The sequence below is a fragment of the Ovis aries genome, chromosome 21, assembly GCF_016772045.2.
Source record: "Ovis aries strain OAR_USU_Benz2616 breed Rambouillet chromosome 21, ARS-UI_Ramb_v3.0, whole genome shotgun sequence".
Taxonomy (NCBI): Eukaryota; Metazoa; Chordata; class Mammalia; order Artiodactyla; family Bovidae; genus Ovis; species Ovis aries.
Genome location: NC_056074.1, coordinates 37,451,599 through 37,473,428, shown reverse-complemented (window position 1 = coordinate 37,473,428; position 21,830 = coordinate 37,451,599). Strand labels below are relative to the sequence as shown.

The following is a 21,830-nucleotide window of genomic DNA, read 5'->3' as shown; positions in this document are numbered from 1 at the left end:
CGGCGGAAGTTGCTTCTGTGTGTTGCCGTTTGTAGGAGGGAGTTCCGGTCGTGGCTGAGGTGGTTGCATTTTGTTAGTACCGGAGCGTCACGATGGCTGCAGTGGATTCCGATATCGAGCCGCTGCCTCGTGGGGGTTTCCGCTGCTGCCTCTGCCACATCACTACAGCCAACCGTAAGCGGTGGCTACTCGGGGGGCGGTTTCGTTTTGGGGTCCTAGTGAAGATTAGGGTTACAGGTCATAGTTCTTGCCAAGTCTGTTGGTAGGGTCTCACTTCCGTTTTCTCTCAGGCGTCCGGGGGGATTCCAAAGTGGAGAGAGTCCCAGCACCTTATACCCCAACGTCCCGGTATCTGAAATCTCCACGACGGAAATTTCGTTATTTTATTCCCTCTTTAACTGTCAGGTATTGGACATCCAGCTCTAGGGCGGGGAGAGGGAATTTAGAGAGGTGAGGAAGCTCCCAATCTAGAGATGGAGATAATTTTCAATACCCTCTGTTTGGAAAGCTGCAGGATCACAGAGAAGGTAGTAGGGAAAGAAGCCCTACAAGAGAAGCTCCCCAAAGGCAGAGATGGTGAAGTGGCGTGGTATGCCTTTTGAAAGGTGGGTTTGGAAAAGGGGACCACGTCCTTTTATGACAGTGCAAGAGGCCCAGTGAAACCTCAGCTTCCGCTTCTGAAGTCTGGAGTCATAATCTCACCTAAACATGATCTTTCATTTTTCTTTTTCATTGTGAATGAAAAATGCCCTACCACTGTCCAGTAGGGCAAGCCAGAAATCCGGAATAGTCTTCTCTGGCCTCACATAACCCTTGGTGATGTCAAACAGCTGACTCAAAGGGCAATAGAAAATTAAAAAATCAGCTAAGATTCCCCACATTCACCATGTCCCAGAGTCGGGCCAAGTGCTATGTGTGAACAGTATCTATGTGGTAGGAAGTATTAATATCTCCATTTCATACCTGAGGAGACATGAATAGCGAGATTAAGTTACTTGCCCAAGATTTCATACAGCTTGACAGAGCTAGGATTTGTTTCTTGGTAGTGTGACTTCTGATTCTGCCCTTGGAATCTCTATTATACTCAGAAATGATTAGCGGGAGATAGTGTAGGGTCCTGATTTATTTAGTTCATCTATGTATTGAAGTCAGGAGGAGAAGGGGATGACAGAGGATAAGATGGTTGGATGGCATTATTGCCTCGATGGACATGAGTTTGAGCAAGCTCCAGGAGTTGGTGATGGACAGGGAAGCCTGGCGCGCTACAGTCCATGGTGTTGCAAAGAGTTGGACACGACTGAGCAACTGAACTGATATATGACCTAGATAAGTTACCTGTTAGTTTCTTCACAGTGTACAGGTGTTGCTCTATCTGGCACTTACAGGTGGTTTAAGAAATACTTGTGTACAGCTAGTTCTCTTGGGGACCACTTAGAATGCGCTGTACAGACAAATGGACAAGAGAGGAAGCTGAAAGGAGCCAGGACTTTGTTATTCAAAAATCACATTTTCAGCGGCTTGGAAGAATCACTAGGATCTAGGTATGCAGAGAACAAAGTCAGAGTAGGTACACTGAAGCGCGATTCAGATGCTTTTGTCTCACGCTTGTCTTTGCAGGACCCAGCCTTGATGCCCACCTGGGAGGTCGGAAGCACCGGCACCTGGTGGAACTACGAGCTACTCGAAAGGCCCAGGGGCTTCGAAGCGTGTTTGTCAGTGGCTTTCCCCGGGATGTGGATTCTACTCAGCTCTCTGAGTACTTCCAGGCATTTGGACCTGTGGCCAGTGTTGTCATGGACAAGGACAAGGTAGAGTGAGTGACTCTGCGGGTAAAGAATGAGTCACGTGTGCTGCACACCAAAAGAAACGAGGGAGAGGAACCAGCAGATTGCTTCTGCTCGTTCCTAACGTGACTTGCCCTTGCTGGGCACTGCAGTACTTGGGCCCTAGTCCAGCTTTGTATCTCTCACCCTCACCCGCTACCCCTGCTGGGATTTTATCAGTTTGTCAGAGTTAGTCACTGGGGACCTTGTTGGTCGTTTATTTATTCTATCAGTCTTTCATTTGCCAAATATTTGTTAATTGCTAATTTTGCACTAGGCTTCCCTGTCAGGGAACTAAGATCTTGAGCAAGTTACTTGACCTTGCTATTCATGTCTCCTCAGATATAAAATGGAGATAATAATAGTACCTGCTGGGCATGCATGCTCAGTTGCCTCAGTCATGTCCGACTCTGTGACCCAATAGACTGTAGCCTGCCAAACTCCTCTGTCCATGGGACTCTCCACGCAAGAATAGTGGAGTGGGTTACCATGCTCTCCTCCAGGGGATCTTCCCAACCCAGGGATCGAACCCTCATCTCCTGCATCCCTGCATTGGAGGTCGATTCTTTACTGCTGAGCCACAAGGGAAGCCTTAGTACCTACCACATAGATATTCATATATAACACTTGGCTGAGAGTCTGGTACATAGTGAATATGGGAAAACTTAGCTGATTTTTTAAAGAACTTTATTTTACTTTTGGCTGAGCTAGGTCTTCATTGCTGTGCATGGCTTTTTCTAGTTTTGGTGAGCGGGGGCTACTCTTTATTGCAGTGCGCGGGGTTCTCATTGCAGTGGCTTCTCTTGTTACGGAGCACAGGCTGTAGGTGCACGGGCTTCAGTAGTTGCGGCACACGGGCTCAGTAGTTGTGGCGCACAGACTTAGTTGCTCGGTGGCGTGTGAAATCTTCCCAGACCAATGCATGTCCCCTGCGTTGGCAGGTGGGTCTTTACCACTGAGCCACCAGGGAAGCGCTTTAGGCTGTTCTATATATAAGGTCATGTCACCTGAAAACAGTGATAATTTTGCTTTTCCTTCCCAATCTGATGCCCTTCATTTATTTTTCTTGCCTAGTTCTGGCTGGGACTGTGCTAAATAAGAGTGATGAGAATGAACATCCTTGCTCCTGATTTTAAAGAAATTTTCTCAATTTTTTACTGTTGAGAATGATATTAACTGTGAGTTTGTCATATACGACTTTTATTATGTTGAGGTACATTCCTTCTATGCTTCTTTTATTGAATTTTTATTATAAATGAATACTGAATCTTGTCACATGCTTCCTCCTGCATCTATTGAGATGATCATATTTTTATCCTTCAGTTTGTTAAAGTATGTGTCATGTTGATTGATTCATGGATGTTAAACCATCCCTTCATCCCTGAAATAAACCCCACTTGATTGTGGTTTATGATCCTTTTAAGGTATTATTGTATTGGATTTGTTAATACTTTTTTGAGGATTTTTGCATCTGTGTTCCCCAGAGATAATGGCCTGTAGTTTTCTTTTTTTGTGTTGTCTCTGTCTGGTTTTTATATTGGTGACATTGACTTTGTAAAAATAAGTTAGGAAGTATTCTCTCCTCTTCAGTTTTTTGGAGTAGTTTGAGAAGGATAGGTATTAAATTTTTGATGATCCTAGACTTTTGTTTTTTGGGAAACTTTTTGATTACTCTTTCAGTCTCTATCCTAATGATCAGTCTATTCAGATTTTCCATTTCTTCCTGATTCAGTCTTGGAAAGTTGGGTGAGTCTAAGAATTTGTCCCTTTCTCTAGGTTGTCCAGTTTGTTGGTGTATGGGTGTTCATGTTCATAATATTCTCTTGCCTTTTGTATTTCTGTGGTATCCACTGTTATTTCTCTTCTTTCTTTTCTGATTTTATTTATCGGAGCCTTTGCTCTTTTTTCTTAGTGAGTCTAGCTAAAGTTTTGTCACAGTACCACACTGTCTTGGTTACTATAGAGGGCTTCTTTTTATAAGCAGAATGAGGTTTCTAACTTTACCACTGAAGAGAATGTAAAAGAATATGGAATGGGAACTTCCGTGGTGGTCCAGTGGCTAAGACTGTGCTCCCAATGCAGAGGGCTTGGGTTCAATCCCTGGTCAGGAGACTAGGTCCCACATGCCATAAATAAGACCCAGTGCAGCCAAATAAATAAATCAGTTTAAAAAGAATATGGACTTAAAAAAAACAGGGTTTATGTGTTTATGTTTACATTTAACACAGTGATCATTACATGGATTCTTAATATTAAAAGAATCGAATTAAAGCAGGAAAAGTTAGGGGGTGAGTTTAGTGTAACCAGTGAAATGTCACTGGGATGACTGGGGTTTGATGAAATAAGTAAAATGAAGTTTTTCAGAGGCAGGCTTAGGTGAGACTAAAATGTGTGCAATTTGAATGAGAAAGATAATTGCTTTTCTAAATATGTTCCCCAGCAGGAATTCCCTGGTGGTCCAGTGGTTTGAACTCTGCACTTTCACTGCCGAGGGCAAGGGTTCAGTCCCTGGTTGGGGAATTAACATTCCATAAGCCTTATGTCACAGCTAAAAAATAAATAAATATGTTCCCTGATGTTACAGAAACTGGAAGCAAATATTTCCAATTTATAGGGTGGTCCCCATCTTGAAGATTCTCATCTACTGTTAGACCATGTGTGTGGATTCTTGGTTCCAGAACTGTCATCATTGTCTCTGTTGTGGTTTGACAGGGAGTGTTTGCCATCGTGGAGATGGGGGACCTGGGTGCCCGGGAAGCTGTTTTGTCACAGCCCCAGCACAGCCTGGGAGGACATCGCCTGAGGGTCCGGCCACGGGAGCAGAAAGAGTTCCAGAGCCCAGCCTCTAGGTCCCCCAAAAGAGTGGCCCCCGACAGTCACCAGCTGATCAAAGCACTGGCCGAGGCCCCAGACGTGGAAGCACAAATGGTGAAGCTCGTGGGGCTGAGGGAGCTCTCCGAGGCTGAGCGGCAGCTTCGGAGCCTTGTGGTGGCCCTAATGCAGGAAGTCTTCACAGAGTTCTTCCCTGGTGAGTCACTGCCCCGCTCTGTCTGAGCCGTCTGTGTCTGCATCCCCAGCCTCCCTCAGCTAGTGGTGTTCACTTGCTTGCTTTTCCATCTTTGTGCCACGTTGTTTTTCTACCACTTACTCCCTGCAGTGTCTCATGACCCGTATTCTCTTCTCGGCACTCAGGCTGTGTAATCCATCCTTTTGGCTCCTCCATAAACAGTTTTGACGTCCACGGCTGTGATCTTGACCTCTTCCTGGATCTGGGGGACCTGGACGAGCCCCAGGTATGTGACCGTGGAGGCAGCTGTGAAGAGTTAGTGGGAATGGTCGTGTGACGCTGGGCGAGCCCTTGACCTCTCATGCCTTAGCTCCTATCTGTAAAATGAGGATAATAGGACCTGCCTGAAAGGGTTGTTATGATTGGAGAAACATGGATGTGATTGGATAGGATAAAATGAACCGACATGGAATAGGTGACATTTGTAACAGGGAAAAAAAATTTCAAAATGGCACATGTAATATCTTACTGGGAGAGATATATATATATATATATATGAAATGCCATACAACAATGGATTATGTTTTTGCTTATCTGTGTTTTGTAACATCTAATGTACAGTTTCTGCCTTGGGAGTAGGAAAGGGTTATTATTTTTTAAATAAACTATTTTTTAGAACTGTTTTAGATTCATAGCAGAATTGAGCAGAAAGTACAGAATTCCCATATATCTCTTCCCTGCAAAAGGTTGTTTTTGTTTTTTTTGACTGTGCCATGAAAATTGCAAGATCTTCATTCCCTGACCAGGAATCAGACCTGTGCCCCATGCAGTGGAAGTGCAGAGTCCTAACCATTGGACCACCAGGGAATTCCTCCTTTAGTCTTCTTGAATCTGAAATAGTTCCTCTACCTGTTTTTGCTTTTCCTGACTGTAATATTTTTGTAAAATGTAGACTGTTTATTTTATGGCATTAAAAGGTTAATTTTAAAAAAGGCTTGTAAGGATTAAAAGAGTTAGTACTTTTATAAAGCCTTTAGAATAGGGCCCAGCCCATAATAAATTGTAATAGATATATCTTAGAGATGGACTGTTAGGGGGCAGCAGGAGAGACAGTTACCTAGCCCATTTCCATCCACAGCCAGCCCCAAAGGCTCCAGAATCTCCCTCCTTGGACTCAGCTCTGGCATCCCCACTGGATCCTCAAGGCCTGGCCTGCACCCCAGCCTCCCCTCCAGACTCACAACCTCCAGCTTCTCCTCAAGACTCGGAAGCCCTGGACTTTGAAGCCCCTTCCTCCTCACTGGCACCTCGGACTCCAGACTCTGCTTTGGCCTCTGAGACCCTCGCCTCTCCCCAGTCCCTGCCTCCAGCCTCGCCGCTGCAGGAGGACCAGGGAGAGGGGGACCTGGGGAAGGCGGTGGAACTGGCAGAGGCCCTGAAGGGGGAGAAAGCAGAAGGGGGGGCCATGCTGGAGCTGGTGGGATCCATCCTTCGGGGCTGTGTTCCTGGAGTGTACCGAGTCCAGACCGTGCCCTCTGCCCGGCGCCCTGTGGTCAGGTTCTGCCATCGGCCTTCAGGTCTCCATGGTGACATCTCCCTCAGTAACCGGTACCTTTGAGGTGGTGGGGGAAGGCCAGCTGGTACTCTAGGGAGGGGGAGGGAGGCACCCTGCACCAGCTGAGGCTTGAGGTTGTCCTTACTTAGTCCTGTCTCTCTTTCTGACACTTATCTCATGTCTGGCTTTCATTTCAATGTTTGGAAAGTATGTTTCCTGGGATACTGATTTTAAGGATTTAGGAAAGAGTTCCATGGTTGAGTAAGTTTGGGAAATGCTAAATTAAGACAGGCCAATTTCTCCCTTCCCTCCTCTCCTACTTGCTCTTTCCTCCTTCCCTCTCCCTTCCCGTCTTTGTTTCTTTGCATAGTAAGTGTTCTCATCAGTCTTATTAATAACATGCTCTGTGACTCTCCAAGACATTTATAGGATATAGTGATTCCCAAACACATTTGATGTGTTTTTTGTGTTTTTTTAAGAAGCAACATTCACTTTTTTTTAAAATTGTTATTTATTTTCAGCTGCACTGGGTGTTCATTGCTTGCAGGGGCTTCTCAAGTTGGGGTGAGCGGGAGCTACTCTTCGTTGTGGTTTGTGGGGTTCTCTTGTTGCTGTGCACAGGCTCTGGGCACGAGGGCTTCAGTAGCTGTGACACAGGGGCTTTGTTGCTCCGAGGCATGTGGAATCTTCCCAGACCAGGGATTAAACCCATGTCCCCTGCATTGGCAGGCGGATTCTTACCCACGGCACCACTAGGGACGTCCCATTTGATGTTCCTTTGTACACACTCTCTCCAGACCATGTCAGAGAAACACCCCGGGAAACCCTCTTTTGGCCTTCTTCAGCTGACCGCCATTACGAAAGTCTGGAGTGAGAGCTGGGGGGTGACAAGCTCCTGAGCCCTGACACCCTGTCTCCCCTCTGTCTTAGGCTGGCCCTGCACAACTCCCGCTTCCTGAGTCTCTGCTCTGAGCTGGATGGGCGAGTACGGCCCCTTGTGTATACTCTGCGCTGCTGGGCTCAGGGTCGAGGGCTGTCAGGTGAGAATGAATCAGGACAGACTGGGGGCTGCGTTGGTGTCGGGGCAGAGGCAGGGATTCGGGGAGAGAAGGAAGCGGGGTTGTGAAAACTGCCAAGGAGAGGGTCAGAACTGCCTCTGATCTAACCAGAATTAATTATTTATGCAGGGAGTGGCCCACTTCTCAATAACTACGCCCTGACCTTGCTCGTGATCTATTTCCTTCAGACCAGGGACCCTCCTGTGTTGCCCACTGTGTCGCAGCTCACCCAGAAAGCAGGTACAGCAGCCTGGCCTTCACCCGCCCTATCTCCTAACCTTCATCTCTCTTCTTCATCTTAGACATACTGAGCTTCCTGGGAATGAGATCTCTGCCGCCACTACCATATCCGCCCCCCAAGCCCCCACCCATCTTCCTGCTTTCAGGCTGACCTTCAACTTTTTTACTTTCATAGGCGAACAGGTAGAGGTTGATGGCTGGGACTGTAGTTTCCCCAGAGATGCCTCAAGACTGGAGCCCAGCACCAATAAGGAGCCTCTGAGTGAGTCTGGGGAGCCTGGGAGAGGACTAACAAGTGGTGTTAATGACACAGTTACTGGCACACAGCAGCCCTTGTGGGTTAGTTAATATCATTATTGCCACTTTACAGATGAAGAAACTATGCCTTGGAGTAATGAAGTGGCTTGCCCAAGGTTATGCTGCTAGCAGGGTGAAGGGGCAGTATCTGGGGGTCACTGTGGGGAGAGAGGTTTGACCTCTTGTTTATTGAGATCAGAGGAGCCTGGCTCTGGCACTCCTCTGAGCCACTTGGGAGGGAAAAGGCAAGTCCAGCTCAGGGAATGGCTGTGGCGCAAGGGTGATCTCAGTTCTGGTCTCTAAGGGACCCCCTTCCCTGCTCTTCCTCTTTCCTCCAGGTTCCCTGCTGGCCCAGTTCTTCTCCTGCGTCTCTTGTTGGGATCTTCGTGGCTCCCTGCTGTCCCTGCGGGAGGGTCAGGCACTACCTGTGGCAGGGGGCCTGCCCTCTAATCTCTCGGAGGGCCTGCGCCTCGGCCCCATGAATCTCCAGGACCCCTTTGACCTGAGTCACAATGTGGCAGCCAACGTGACCAGCCGAGTGGCCGGGAGGCTACAGAACTGTTGCCGAGCGGCAGCCAATTACTGTCGAAGCCTCCAGTACCAGCGGCGGTCTTCCCGGGGTCGGGACTGGGGGCTGCTTCCCCTTCTGCAGCCCAGCTCCCCCAGCTCCATGCTCTCTGCGACACCTATCCCCTTACCCCCTGCTTCCTTCACCCAGCTCACTGCTGTGCTGGCCCAGGTGTTAAGGGAAGCCTTAGGGTGCCATATAGAACAGGGAACCAAGAGACTGCGGTCAGAGGGAGGTGGCCCTGGGGAGCCCCCCCAGGGAGGGAAAAGCAAAAGAGCAAAACTAGACGGACAGAAAAAAAGCTGTGAGGAGGAGCCAGAGGAGCAGCAGGGATGTGCAGGGGAGCACGGTGAAGATGGCGTGGAAGAGATGGTCATAGAGGTTGGAGAGTCGGTGCAGGACTGGGTGATGCGGAGCCCTGGGCAGCCGGGGGAGCTGCCCCTGATGACTGGAAAGCATCTAGCCACTAGAGAAGAGGGGCAGTCAGGCACCACAGCGCTGGCCGAGCAGGGGCCCAGAGGACCTGAGGCAGCCTGTGAAGGGTCTCAGGCTGAGGCCGAGAAGCGGGTGTCGCTCGCAGTGAGCTGGCGCTGCGCCTTGTGGCACCGTGTGTGGCAGGGGCGGCGGCGTGCCCGGAGACGCCTGCAGCAACAAATCAAGGAAGGAGGTGGAGCTGGTGCTGGCTCGGGAGCAGAGTGGCTGGCAACTGAGGCTCAGGTCACCCGGGAGCTGCGGGGACTGAGCAGTACTGAACAGAGGCCAGAGGCCGAGCCACTCCTGACCTTCGTGGCATCCGCCTCCCAGGCTGACCAGAGTCTCACTGTGACCCCACTCCAGGATTCTCAAGGCCTGTTCCCTGATCTCCATCATTTCTTACAGGTTTTTCTCCCTCAAGCACTTCGAAATCTACTTAAGTGAAGATGGGAACCCTGAAAGGCAATAAAGCTGCTAGTTTAATGAACACTAGTTTCCTCTATTTCCACCTGGTGATAATACTCCTTCCCCGACTAAGTGCTTAGTGCACCCTCAGAGGTACCTTGTCTTGTCACCCTAAAATAAGTCTGTCTCCCAGGCTGTTTCCTTTCATGCCCAGGGCAAGTGATTGGCACCTGGACACTCTCAGTACTGAGTTCTGGAAAGATGGAGTGCTGGGTGGGTGGCTTAAGCTGCACCTGGAAAGAACCAAGTTTCCTTCCTCATTTACATTACTGCCCAGATTATGAATGGTGACGGGCTTGAAATTTGGGTCCAGGGTTCTAAATCCATTCTCTTCATATTGGGTAAAAAATGTTCAGATCTGAGTATGGGTAAAGGGCAACCCCTCATTTGAACTGTCAGCCCCTCCAAGGTGACAGAACTTGGCTGTGTTCTCCCTCAGTCCCTCCCCTGTTGCGGGTCCCGGAAGAGTGCCTCTTAGTAACAGCACCTGTGAGCTGCAAGGTGGTTTAATGGAAAAAGCCTCACTTTTACGGAGGGTTTCAGACCTGGGCTTGGGTCAGATGTACAATCTCTCCTCTAGAAAGCTGTAACAAAAGGAGCGTGGGACCCCGTCATCTCCACGCAGTTGCCACCCCAATGCGTCACGCGACCACGATGTTGTGGGTCTGGCACGACCTTCACCAAATCACCATGGGCCAGGCGACCCGGAGGGAAACGCCTCTGGTGCCCCGCAAGATGCCGAGCTGGCAGCTCTGCCACGTAGCTGCAGAGGGGCGGCTTTCCAGGCAAGACTCAGCGTCTCCGCGCGGTCTACCTCCACGTCCGGACTCGGATTGGCCATCCCCCACTGCGCCGGCGCGAGTTTTTTCCGCGCTGGCCAGTAGGCCCCACCCACTTCTTTTTCCATTCAGCTGCTGCGGGATACCGAACTGTCGTGCGTAAGCCTTCTATGCCGTCCTCGCTTTCCGGCTGCTGTTTCTCCACGGCTCTCCCCTTCCCCCCTCCCTTCTCTCCCTGACGGCTTACTTTGCGGCAGCGCGGAGAGCCCCACCCCCTTTCTCTGCGGAATCACCATGGCGGCTGGGGTAAGTTTGCCGGCTCCGGCGATCCAGGTCATCCTATCCGACGCCATCCTCTGCCCGAGCAGGCTCAGCCGGCGTCAGAGGGGTTCTGCAGCTGAGTCGGGAACTGATCCGGGGTTTGGAGATCGTACTGTTCGAGAGTAGGGCCTCCAGGCCCCAGAGGGGAACTGAGGCTAGGGCTCTGGGAGGCAGAAGAGGTGGAAGGGTCTGGGGTAGAGGAGAAAACGGATGCCGGATTCTGGCAATCTGGAGCTTGATAAAGCAGTTCGGGTTCATTGCCGCCTCGAGACGTGGGATCCGGGCAGGTTGGCAAAACTTTTGCGACCGTTTTGTGGGGCAACAGGAGGGACAGGGCGAAGAGGAAGGTCTTTATGGGCAGGTACGGCTGGCCACGGTTAAGGGTGGTCCGGTGGGGAGGTTGGGGAGCGAGAAGAGTCTCTGGACAGGGAAGTCAGGCCAGTTGGACCTCCCTGGCCAGGTTAATAGAAGGGGAGAAGGCAACCCGGAGAACTCACTGCGGGACAGGACCGAAGAGATGGAATGCGTGACAAGAAATGAAAGGGTTTTTAGGGAGACCGAGTTGATTTAAGATGCCATTCGGTTCCCGTGGCTATTTGGAGTGGGCTCGGAAATGTCTTGGTCGATGTGTGTGTCTTGGAAACAAGCGTGATACTTCTGATGGGTGAGCGGCTCAGCAGTAGAGTAGTCAGGCACTCGGCAACCATGAATGAATGAACAAGGGCTCTGGGAAGGGAGGGCTGTGTGTTTGTCGGCAGATGGAGTCTGAGGGACCTAGAAGTTCTGTATTTCTTGGAACTATATTTGAGGGGAAGAGAATGCTTCTAGAGACGTCCTTAGAGAAGGTCAAATCTGTCAACAAGCTTTATTTAGCAGTCGGTGTGTAGTTCTGTCCTCGGTATTTCAGGGGACTCTGGTTACACTTGACGGCAGACACGGAAGAACTAACTTGGTTCACCAGAGGGAGTGAGGTGAAATGGATTGGGATTACTCAGGGAAGTCATTGCTTGGAAACACTTAAGACTGGGACCCTTCTAGTCATTAATGTTTCATTCCCCATCTTTTCCCCACAGACCCTGTACACATATCCTGAAAACTGGAGGGCCTTCAAGGCCCTCATTGCCGCTCAGTACAGCGGGGCTCAGGTCCGCGTGCTCTCCGCACCACCCCACTTCCATTTTGGCCAAACCAACCGCACCCCCGAATTTCTCCGTAAATTTCCTGCTGGCAAGGTGAGTAGGGAAGTGGAAGAGGGGCCTTTGGTCCTGAGAATCCAAGGAGAACTGAGAAGCCATCACTCTGAAAATGGCTTCCATCTTTAAAGGGGATCTTTTCATGTTATTTTTTTCCCCTACACTTCAGAGACTTAAAACTTTTATTTTGAGATGATGGTGATTTATTTGTAGTTAAAAATAGTATAGAATTCTTCAGTGATTTCCTGTAAAACACAAGCTTTGAGGCAGACTGAATGGATTTTGACTGATTTCAGTGCAAATGTCAATAGGTCAGATACCTGCTGTGAGTGAAATTCTTGCCCCAAGAGGCTTAGGGAGATAGATAAATAACCATGCTAAGTCAAGTCCAGTGGAGTAGTACGTGGTAATGCTCTGGATAATATAGACAGCAGCAGAGGACTTGGTTTCTTGGCTTTTGCTTATTTGATTGAGGAATTATGTACAAATATCTAATAATATCTAAATTTGGGGGGTTTCTTATGTGAGTTCACATTGTAGGGGGTAGCAAGTTAGTCATGTAGTTTTGGTTCTTGAGTTTCAGATAGCGTTGAGTTCGGTTAGCAAGGGATATCAGCCTTATATAAAAACTTCTATTCAAAACAGTTGCGCCTCCTGGACTTGACTAGTGAGAAACTGCTGTATATTTTACTTTTGACTATTCTGTCACCAGGTTCCAGCCTTTGAGGGTGACGATGGATTCTGTGTGTTCGAGAGCAATGCCATTGCCTACTATGGTAATCTGCAGTGGCTGTGGGAGTGGGAGGGTCTGGAGATGGTGAGGCGTAGGGGAGGGTGGGGGAGCTGGAGTGGACAGAAAGAAGAATTTCCAGGCACCTGGACTGGTCTTGGCATAACCCCAGAGTTCTGACCTTCATGTTCCGCCTCTGCAGTGAGCAACGAGGAGCTGCGGGGAAGTACTCCCGAGGCAGCGGCGCAGGTGGTGCAGTGGGTGAGCTTTGCTGATAGCGACATAGTGCCACCAGCCAGCACCTGGGTGTTCCCGACCTTGGGCATCATGCACCACAACAAGCAGGTAAGCCTTGGAGCTTGGGGGAGACCACGGGCCGGGGTGGCATCCGCTTCCTGAGCATCCGGGACGAAGGAATAGGAAGGGCGATGCCAAGAACACCTAAATAGTTAAATCTTTGGGATGTAAGCTGGGAGTGCTGGGGAGCGCTGGGCAGACCCCGCGGAGGTGGGAGGTCTGAGTGGACAGACCAGAGATTTCTGCTGTAAAAAGATTGTATCAGATGGTAAGGGAATATAGTTAGATCAGATGACCTCTAAGGTGACTTCTAAAATTCAAAGATGTATGGCTATGATTAGTACAGTTTGAAATGAAGCCAGACTGCACCCTGAAGAAATTTAACATTGAGAGCTTCATTTGTGATACATTTGCAGCGAGCCAGGACTCAGTGGAATAGCTATTTTGGTTCTGTTATTGGGGGAGAAGGGCAGGGACAGGGCTTGCTACCCACTGCTGAGCCTGATCATTTTAAATCAATAGGCCACAGAGAATGCAAAGGAGGAGGTGAGGCGAATTCTGGGGCTGCTGGATGCTCACTTGAAGACGAGAACTTTTCTGGTGGGCGAACGTGTGACGCTGGCTGACATCACAGTTGTCTGCACCCTGTTGTGGCTTTATAAACAGGTGAAATTTATAAAGCATCTGGGTCGGCAGGGGGTAGATGAGGGTTAGAAACAAGTGACACGTCTGCCAGGTTGCCTGTATTTTGCTCATGTGAGAGGGTCTGAGGTAACAGCTGGGCCTTTTTGTTTAAGTATTTATTTGTTTATTTATCTAATTGTGCTACGTGTTAGCTGGGCCTGCAGGGTCTTTTTTTTAATAGCTGTGCTGGGTCTTCATTGCCTCCTGGGCTTTTCTCTAGTTGGGATGAGTGGGGACTCCTCTGCCTCATGGTGTGCAAGCCTGTCATAGCAGTGACTTCTCTTGTAGCAGCGCACAGGCTCTAGGCTGTGGGCTTCAGTGGTTGTAGCTCCCAGGCTCTAGAATAGTTGTAGCACAAGGGTATAGTTGTTCCGTGGCAGGTGGGATCTTCCTGGATCAGGGCTTGAGCTCTTGTGTCCTGCATTGGCAGGTGGATTCTTTCCCACTGAGCCACCAGGGAAGCCCCAACAGCTAGTCTTACTTGAGGACCACTGTTACTGGAAAACTGGGCTTGCCTCTTGAGGGGCGTTGAGCCAAAAGACTACCAGGCCAGAGAGCAGGATAAAGAAGGATTTATTATTATTGCTTGTAGCAGGTAAGGAAAACACCAAGCGTCTATCCTAACAGCAGAATTGGAAGTTTCAAGCTAAGGTGAAGGAAATGGCAACCCCCAATATTCTTGCCTGGGAAATCCCATGGACAGAGGAGCCTGGTGGGCTATAGTCCATAGGGTCATAAGACTCAAACGTGACTGAGCATGCACACACACGCATACTCATGAAGGGGCTTGGGTGGCTAATGGTTTGAACCTTAATTGAAGTCACGAGGGTCAGAAAGTGCCATCATCATCATCGCCTCTTTGGTTCCAGTTGATCCGGTAGTTGAGGGCTTTAGGCTAATCTTTATCACTGAAACAAGACTGGGAGTCTTTACTACTGATATAGTATCTTTGCTGTTGTTACTTTTCTTTCTGTAGTCTTTTGTTCCTGTGGTCTTTTATTCCTTTGATGGTTGATGGTTTAATCGCTAAGTTGTATCTGACTTTTGCGACCCCACGGACAGTAGCCCACCAGGCTCCTCTGTCCATGGGATTCTCTAGGCAAGAATGCTGGAGAGGGTTGCCATTCCCTTCTCCAGGATGTCTTCCCGACCCAGGGGTTGAATCCTCGTCTCCTGTGGCTCCTGCATTGCAGGTGAATTCTTTACCACTAAGCCACCAGGGAAGCCCTTAAGATCATTTGTTACCAAGACCTGTTCAAAGACAAGTATTAGAGCCAGGTTCAGATCACAGACTGGCTTAGGCCAAAAATGACTTCTCTTATGTCGAGAAAGTCATGCCTGGTTCTCTTTTAACGTGGACCCCCTAAACTTATCTTCTTACATCGCAACTGCTTCCCCTCCTGAGAAGTTCGGTATTATTTTGCCGCCCGTAATTTCTGTTTGGCAGCTGTTATGTGTAGTTTGTTCCCATGTTCCTAGGGCAGCCTGTTTGTGTTTAGTTGTGAAGACAGATAGGGGTGGCTGCTTCAGCATTAGGATCTTTGGAGGCAGAACTTGGAATAGTTCATTGGTTGTTGAGGGTGGGTGTGGGAGGGGGCTGTGTGTGTGAATTCCATTAGTCTTCTCTGCATGGAATCTGTAAAACTAAGGTAGAAATAATCACCATTGAGGTTACTGGGTTAAAGATGGCACATTGCTGGTTCTAAACAGTAGTCCTTGAACCGATGCTGGTCCAGAATAGTAATGTGATAACCACAAAGAAACAAGCACCTGCTCTTGTCAGAGCCTGTGCCAAGGCCTAACGGGGACCATCTTAGTGAGTCTTTGCATGTTGTGTGGGCGAGAGAAATGTAGCCCGCCAAAGGCATGTAGCTTGAGAGTTGTGGGGCAGGATTTGAGAACCAGCCGTACAGAGGTGATGGTGGCGTGACCCTGATAGCATTGTTTTCCCTCTGGTCTTGGTAAATGGAAACAATGGTAAATTAATTTTTCATGAAGCTGAGTTTAAGGACTGTCATTCTGAAATAAAACATTTCTTCTGCTGTCAAATATTTACTTTCTGAACTTTGATGATACGTGTATTTCTCACATATCACGCAGTTCATGTAGGTAGTTTTTGTTAGTTATTTGGCGGAGGGAGTTGGTAGCCCTCTGTTGGTCCCAGCCTTTTCAATTTTATTGATGCATGAAATTGTAGGTATGAAATGGCTTTGTAAAAGGAGTAAGGGATGATGTAAGTATTCCTGCCAAGTCCATGCATAGTGAATGGACGGTGGGACCAGCATCCATTAAACTGGATAGGGGTGCTAGAGAGAGACTAGTAAGGTAGGTGGGCATAGCCCTCCTGGGAAAGCTGGTGTCTAGGGGCTGAAAAGGAGTGGAGCTTCAGTGTAGACAGAAGCATGGGTCTCTGGCTCTGGCTCAGACACATCAGGATGTTTCCCTCCACTGACTTCATGTCCATTCTCGCATCCTGGCAGGTTCTGGAGCCTTCTTTCCGCCAGGCCTTCCCTAATACCAACCGCTGGTTCCTCACCTGCATTAACCAGCCCCAGTTCCGGGCTGTCTTGGGAGAGGTGAAACTCTGTGAGAAAATGGCCCAGTTTGATGGTAAGTCTGAGGTCCGGGGACATGCAGGCAGGATCAGGGGACTGGTTTGCTCAGTCTTAACCCCTAGATTTCCTGTCTGGGTTTTGGGCTATGTGGACACACAGAACATAGGGCATCGTGTGTAGTAGCTAATCTTGTGTGACACTCTTACACATTGTTAATTCTTACACACCCGTGTGCTGGCACGCTTTTGTGTTAACACGTAGAATTCTGGTATGCATGCGCCGAGGGTCGCAGTCTTGCTCAGGGACGCACAGTGAACTGGTGGCAGGCACTGTGGCATCTGGGTCCCTTACTTGGCCCCCTGGTAGTTTTCCTCCCGTTACTATGCTTGTACCTGGTTTGGGAGGGATGTGGAAAGAGGTCAGACACTGACTTTTCTTCCTCTCTTTTGCACCAGCTAAAAAGTTTGCAGAGAGCCAGCCTAAAAAGGACACCCCACGGAAGGAGAAAGGTTCTCGAGAAGAGAAGCCGAAGCCCCAGGCAGAGCGGAAGGAGGGTAAAGAGGAGAAGAAGGCGGCTGCCCCTGCTCCTGAGGAGGAGCTGGATGAATGTGAGCAGGCGCTGGCTGCCGAGCCGAAGGCCAAGGATCCTTTTGCCCATCTGCCCAAGAGGTATGGGTGTTGGAGGGCTTGGGATTTTAGGTTGTCCATACAAAATTGAGTTGCTTATCAACAACAGATGGGTGAATTTTAAAAAAGAAAGCAAGTTTCTAGTGCATCTGGTATTTGAGAATATCAGAACTTCTTTCTAGCAAAGAAAGCAGACGGGCCCAGAGTTCGGTGTGGAGGTGACTTGCTTTGGTGACTTGTTTGGTCTTGGGTGCACTTGTCGAGATTTGAGATGGCTGGGAACTAGTACATTGAGGGGTGCAAGAAGGATGAAGATGCAGAGAGCGCCTGGCGTCGGTTCTGCTGGGCTGGCTTTGCTGAGGCAGCAGACACCACATCAGTAGCCTTTGATTGTCTTTTTGCTGCACCAGCCTGTATCAGAATTGCTCACTAAGAGAAAGAATGGTGACTATAGCTATATAGTGCTTGTCTGGTTGTTTTCCCAGACGAAGGGAGTTAAACCCCTCAAGGAGAAAGAGGCAGATGAGGTGGGCGACTGTGAGGGTTCTTGGAAGAAAGAGTACAGTAGAGGGGAGATTTTTAGAATCATATCTTTTTTCAGCTGCTGCTCTGTGTCACCTTATTAATGAGTTTCAAGCAATATGAGAAATGTCTTCTGTGGTCATATCACTTAGTTCTCTTTTCTCTTTTTCTTGCCCACTCACTCTGCCTTTCCCAAAGCCATCTGTCTTGTCACTAGTTGGTCCTTTGGGATGCAGGATTGTTTGACCTCCGCATTTTGTAGTGCTTTGTATATGGGATGAAGGAACACACACTGGTGATGGGCATAAGACGTACGTGTGGTGATAAGCAAAAAGCATGGTACTGGAGAGTTGCTGTAAGAAACTGCTGCTTTCCAATTTGGGGACCAACTTGGGCTGTAGCTGAGATATCTTCCTCCCGGGCACTTCATACAAGAGGCCCCTGACACAGCTGCTCTTTAAAAGATGTGTTTCTGAACCTTTTAGCACAAGATCAGGTCAGGACTGAGCAGCATTTTTGGTACATGCAGTATACAACCCAAACTGTATATGCTATTGTAACAGATAGCTGGAGACATTCCCATATTTCGGGTCTGTACACTGGGCAGAAAATAAATCAGGCAGTAAACATTAATAAATCTTTAGTAACCTCTGCTTTCTTTGTTATTGTTTTGGCATATCTATTCATACCTGTTGGTTGCATTACCATGCTGCTCTCCTGAGCTGCCCAAATGCTTTACCCCAGGATTTTTAAAGGTGTTGTCTTCAAAGACAGAAAGACAAGACTCAAATGAGTCCAGAGTTAACTTTAGTTATTTTAAGGCCTTTGAGCTAACTTGTTTCAGGAGCTGTTTAGAGCCTATGTTCAGTTTAAGGGGAGAAATGGACACGTGATCATGAATAATAAAGTTCGGGAGGAAGTGAAAGAAAACTCCCCAGCTCCACTTCTGAGGTGGTTGAGGCAGTAAAGCTCCTCACATGAGGTCTCTGATGTGCATTTGGGAAGACCCTAGGACCTCTGGTTAAAAGACAGTTCTTGGCTACGTTATAACAGTGAGCAAGTCACACTACTTAACCAAATTTGTTTATAAAAGGAGGAACGGTAACAGTGTTTGACTCTGCAAGTTTGTTGACTTACTTATACTAATAATTGAACAAGCTAAACATTCAGTATAAGGGCGTTTAAGAGATTGATGTCACGTAACATTCTCAGTAGCCAGGCGATGAACAAATGGTGTAAGGCACAGCCTACATGCAGCATCTTCGGAACACCCCCGGTGGGAAAGACAGTAAAATACTAAGGCATCACAAGTGACCTTCTTCAGGCAGCATCTGTTTATAATTGGAAAAAACAAAACGGAAGCCTGCTTACCATGGTGGGAGCACCTCTCCTATTCTGATGCTGGCATCCTGGTGTCTGTCCCTGTGCTAGATTGCTTCAGAGACCACCTGAGGGGTTTTCAGCTCCTGAACTTGTTTCTGGGCAGAGTAACTAAAGGACGCGGTTGTAGGATTTGGCATGGAGGCCCTTTGAAAACATTCATCTCTTAACATTGCTGTCATATTATAGTGTGTGTAACCCGAAGAGGCCTGTGTGATGGGGGTGGGGGTGTGGGCAGCGACTTGGGTGAGTCAGGAACCAAGTGTGACTCATGGAGAGGAGCCCTGGGAGGGGCCAGACAGGAAAGAAGAGTTCTCACTGGGAGTCTCCACCAGGGGGCAGCAACTCGCCATACCTTTCTTGGGGCAGATGGCCTGGGCCCTCCTGGGCCCCACCGACCCCAGGCCTTGCATACCATGTACCTAGCTGCCCTGGCCCCCTCTCATACCCCTCAGCTCTCCTCCCTTGAGGAGATATCCATCTGCCAGTCCAGTGACTTTCTGTAAAGCAGTACTTCGGCATGAAAATGCCCTTAACTTCTTTCAGCCTGGCGACATCTGTTGCCTCAGTAGGACCTTCCCCACCTTGACTTCCTTGCTTTATTCCCTCCGTGCAGTACCTTTGTGTTGGATGAATTTAAGCGCAAGTACTCCAACGAGGATACGCTCTCCGTGGCGCTGCCGTACTTTTGGGATCACTTTGATAAGGATGGCTGGTCCCTGTGGTACTCTGAGTATCGCTTCCCTGAAGAGCTCACCCAGACCTTCATGAGTTGCAACCTCATCACTGGTGAGAAGATGGCTCTGGGGGAGGAAGGGAGGCCACGGTAGTGGGTGATACGATTTCAAAGGCTGAATGTTCTTCTTCCCCTTCAGGAATGTTCCAGCGATTGGACAAACTGAGGAAGAATGCCTTTGCCAGCGTCATTCTCTTTGGAACCAACAATAGCAGCTCTATTTCTGGGGTCTGGGTCTTTCGAGGCCAGGAGCTTGCTTTTCCGGTGAGGAAGGTGCAGGGAAGGTGGGGCAAGGATTTGGGAAATGCACTCATATTCCTGAGTCAGAGGGCGTCCTGGAGAGTCCAAGGAAAGTGCCCGTGAAAGAGCAGTCATGTTCACAGGCGTCCTGGGCTCCGATGATGGGTGTCTGAGCTGGAAGTAACAGGTATGGGACAGTGTCCAATAACCTGACCACATGCTTCTTCCCTGACTTTTTCTCCCCAGCTGAGTCCAGATTGGCAGGTGGACTATGAGTCATACACATGGCGGAAACTGGATCCCAGCAGCGAGGAGACCCAGACATTGGTTCGAGAATACTTTTGCTGGGAAGGGGCCTTCCAGCATGTGGGCAAAGCCTTCAATCAGGGCAAGATCTTCAAGTGAACACCTCTTGCCATCGCCCAGCCGCCTGCACCTGCCCTTCGGGGAGAATGGGGCTCATTAAAGGAAACTGAACACTGAACCCTTCCCTGTGCTGCCTCCTTTGTGGGTGATGGCTTCTTCAGAGGGGAGTAGATGTGTTGGAGCAGGGTTCTGTCCGTGCCTGCGGGACCTCCCTGCGCAGGAGAGAAGTCTTCAGAAGAGCAGAGAGGCCACTCCTCAGTTTTTGTTTTCCCGCATTGCTTCTTCCGTGATGACCATCTTCTAGCCTAGCTGGGAAAGATTGGATGTAGTTAGGAGGTGGTGACACGGGGCTTTGTAACTACCTAATTCCAGACCCTCCCCCGTGAAGGGGGAGAGTACCTGCTGGTGGGGTGAGAGCACAGCCACTTAACACGACTCCCCGCCCCTGCCCGGTGGGGCAGCAGCCATTCCCAAGGATCAGAGTTTTAACACTTCAGACCAACACGACGAGGCACAGACTGCTTGGAACAGATAACTGGCCTGTGGGCCCAACTTGGCAGCGGATCATCTCTGGGGTATCCCTACTTTCTCACAAGGAAGTGGGGTTCCAAGATTTAAGTAACTTGCCTGTGATCACACATCTTAGGTGGTGGAGGCAGAATTTTGAACCCAGTGGGTGTCCCTGGATCCTGTACCATAAACACACCCTGCTGCTTCCTGAAATGTAGAGCAGTCATAAATGTCATTTAACAACCCTGCTCAGACCAGTGCTGGTTGCTTTTTTTTTTTTTTCCTTCTTTGAGCTTAATTTTTATTACACTCTTTTCAGAAATAACTTGTCCTTCTCTGATGGTCTTTTCTGTGTCTTGTGAAAAGCATTATGGATCTCCCTGTAAATTTAACAGCTCAGGTGAAGTTGGAAACCTGGTTTGGTTCACATTTTGAGGCATATGCAGAAAGTCTTGAGTCTGGTCTCCAGGTTATAGGTAACTGGTTATTTTTTCCTGTTCCTGTTAGTCCAGGCACAAATATAAGGGGATTCTTGGCTAGGGAGGGGAACACAGTGATCTCTCCTGGTACACGCGGCTATGGGCTGTAGCTTTTAAGGGGGTAGGACTAATTGAACTAGGACCTTGACTGCACTTGGGGTTCTGTGAATAAATGATTGGGAAGGTTGTGATTGGAATCCAGCTGGGTGAGGATGGGTTGATTCTTGCTCAGACTTCGCTCCCTGGTAGCTCTGTCTTGAATTGGATCCAAACCTGCTACCTACCTGTCTTGCTTCTGAATATTCTGGGCTCCTCTAGGATAGGACCTAAGGGTGCTAGGTGCTGGCCAGGGTGTGCCCTAGGCTGGTTGCTGGGGCCTCACAGAACCTGTCAGACCCCTCCCGGATTCCATTTCCCTCCACACCCCCTGCTCCTTGTCTTGTGTGATCTTCCCGACCTTTCTGGTACCCTTAATCTTCCCAGGACCTTGGAGACTGAGGCAGGAGAAGTCGAGCCGGGCAGGTAGGTTTGAAGGGTTAGCCTGAGAGGCCCGGGGAAAACGGCGGCGGTTCCGAGAGGTGGGCCGCAGCTTGAGCTGCTGCGGGCCTGGCAGCCCACGTGGACAGCGGGGTTCTGGCGTGGGGGGCCTGGACCGCCTCCCAGCCTCCCTCGGAGACTGCAGGAAGAGTGACTCATCCACACGTCCTGCCTCCAGCGCCTCTAACTCGGGCGGTTTGGTGCCGGGAAGTACAGCCAGGTTGGAGGAGGAGGCCAGGCCTGCGCTTGGGGGAGGGCCAGGACCCGCAAGCCAGAGGTGGGGTGGGAGGCCCGAAGGGAGGGGGTTGTGGCCTCTAGAAGGCTTGCTGTTGGCCTCCGAGGGGGAGGCGGGGTGAGATGGGAGGCCCTCTACCCTGCAGGGGTCGG

At 49.4% G+C, this 21,830-nt stretch overlaps 2 protein-coding genes across 3 annotated transcripts; both read left to right on the top strand.

Moving 5' to 3' along the window:
* The first annotated feature begins 33 nt into the window (after positions 1-33).
* Positions 34-9,509, top strand: TUT1 (terminal uridylyl transferase 1, U6 snRNA-specific). 2 transcript variants are annotated; one of them, XM_042237903.1, is made up of 10 exons: positions 34-174; positions 509-605; positions 1,618-1,808; positions 4,536-4,851; positions 5,016-5,116; positions 5,969-6,438; positions 7,316-7,425; positions 7,573-7,683; positions 7,859-7,945; positions 8,319-9,509. In XM_042237903.1, exons 3-10 carry the CDS (start codon positions 1,794-1,796, stop codon positions 9,464-9,466), a joined length of 2,358 nt encoding a protein of 785 aa, XP_042093837.1. In that variant the 5' UTR covers positions 34-174; positions 509-605; positions 1,618-1,793; the 3' UTR covers positions 9,467-9,509. The 2 variants fall into 2 exon arrangements, with proteins under 2 accessions (XP_042093837.1, XP_014958634.2); XM_015103148.3 differs by lacking the exon at positions 509-605.
* A 1,032-nt stretch (positions 9,510-10,541) lies between these two features.
* Positions 10,542-20,035, top strand: EEF1G (eukaryotic translation elongation factor 1 gamma). The gene is made up of 10 exons (XM_027959367.3): positions 10,542-10,572; positions 11,661-11,819; positions 12,493-12,556; positions 12,713-12,855; positions 13,330-13,473; positions 15,972-16,101; positions 16,502-16,715; positions 19,192-19,364; positions 19,451-19,575; positions 19,798-20,035. The coding sequence occupies exons 1-10, from the start codon at positions 10,561-10,563 to the stop codon at positions 19,954-19,956; spliced, it is 1,323 nt and encodes a 440-aa protein (XP_027815168.1). The 5' UTR covers positions 10,542-10,560; the 3' UTR covers positions 19,957-20,035.
* Positions 20,036-21,830: the final 1,795 nt, after the last annotated feature.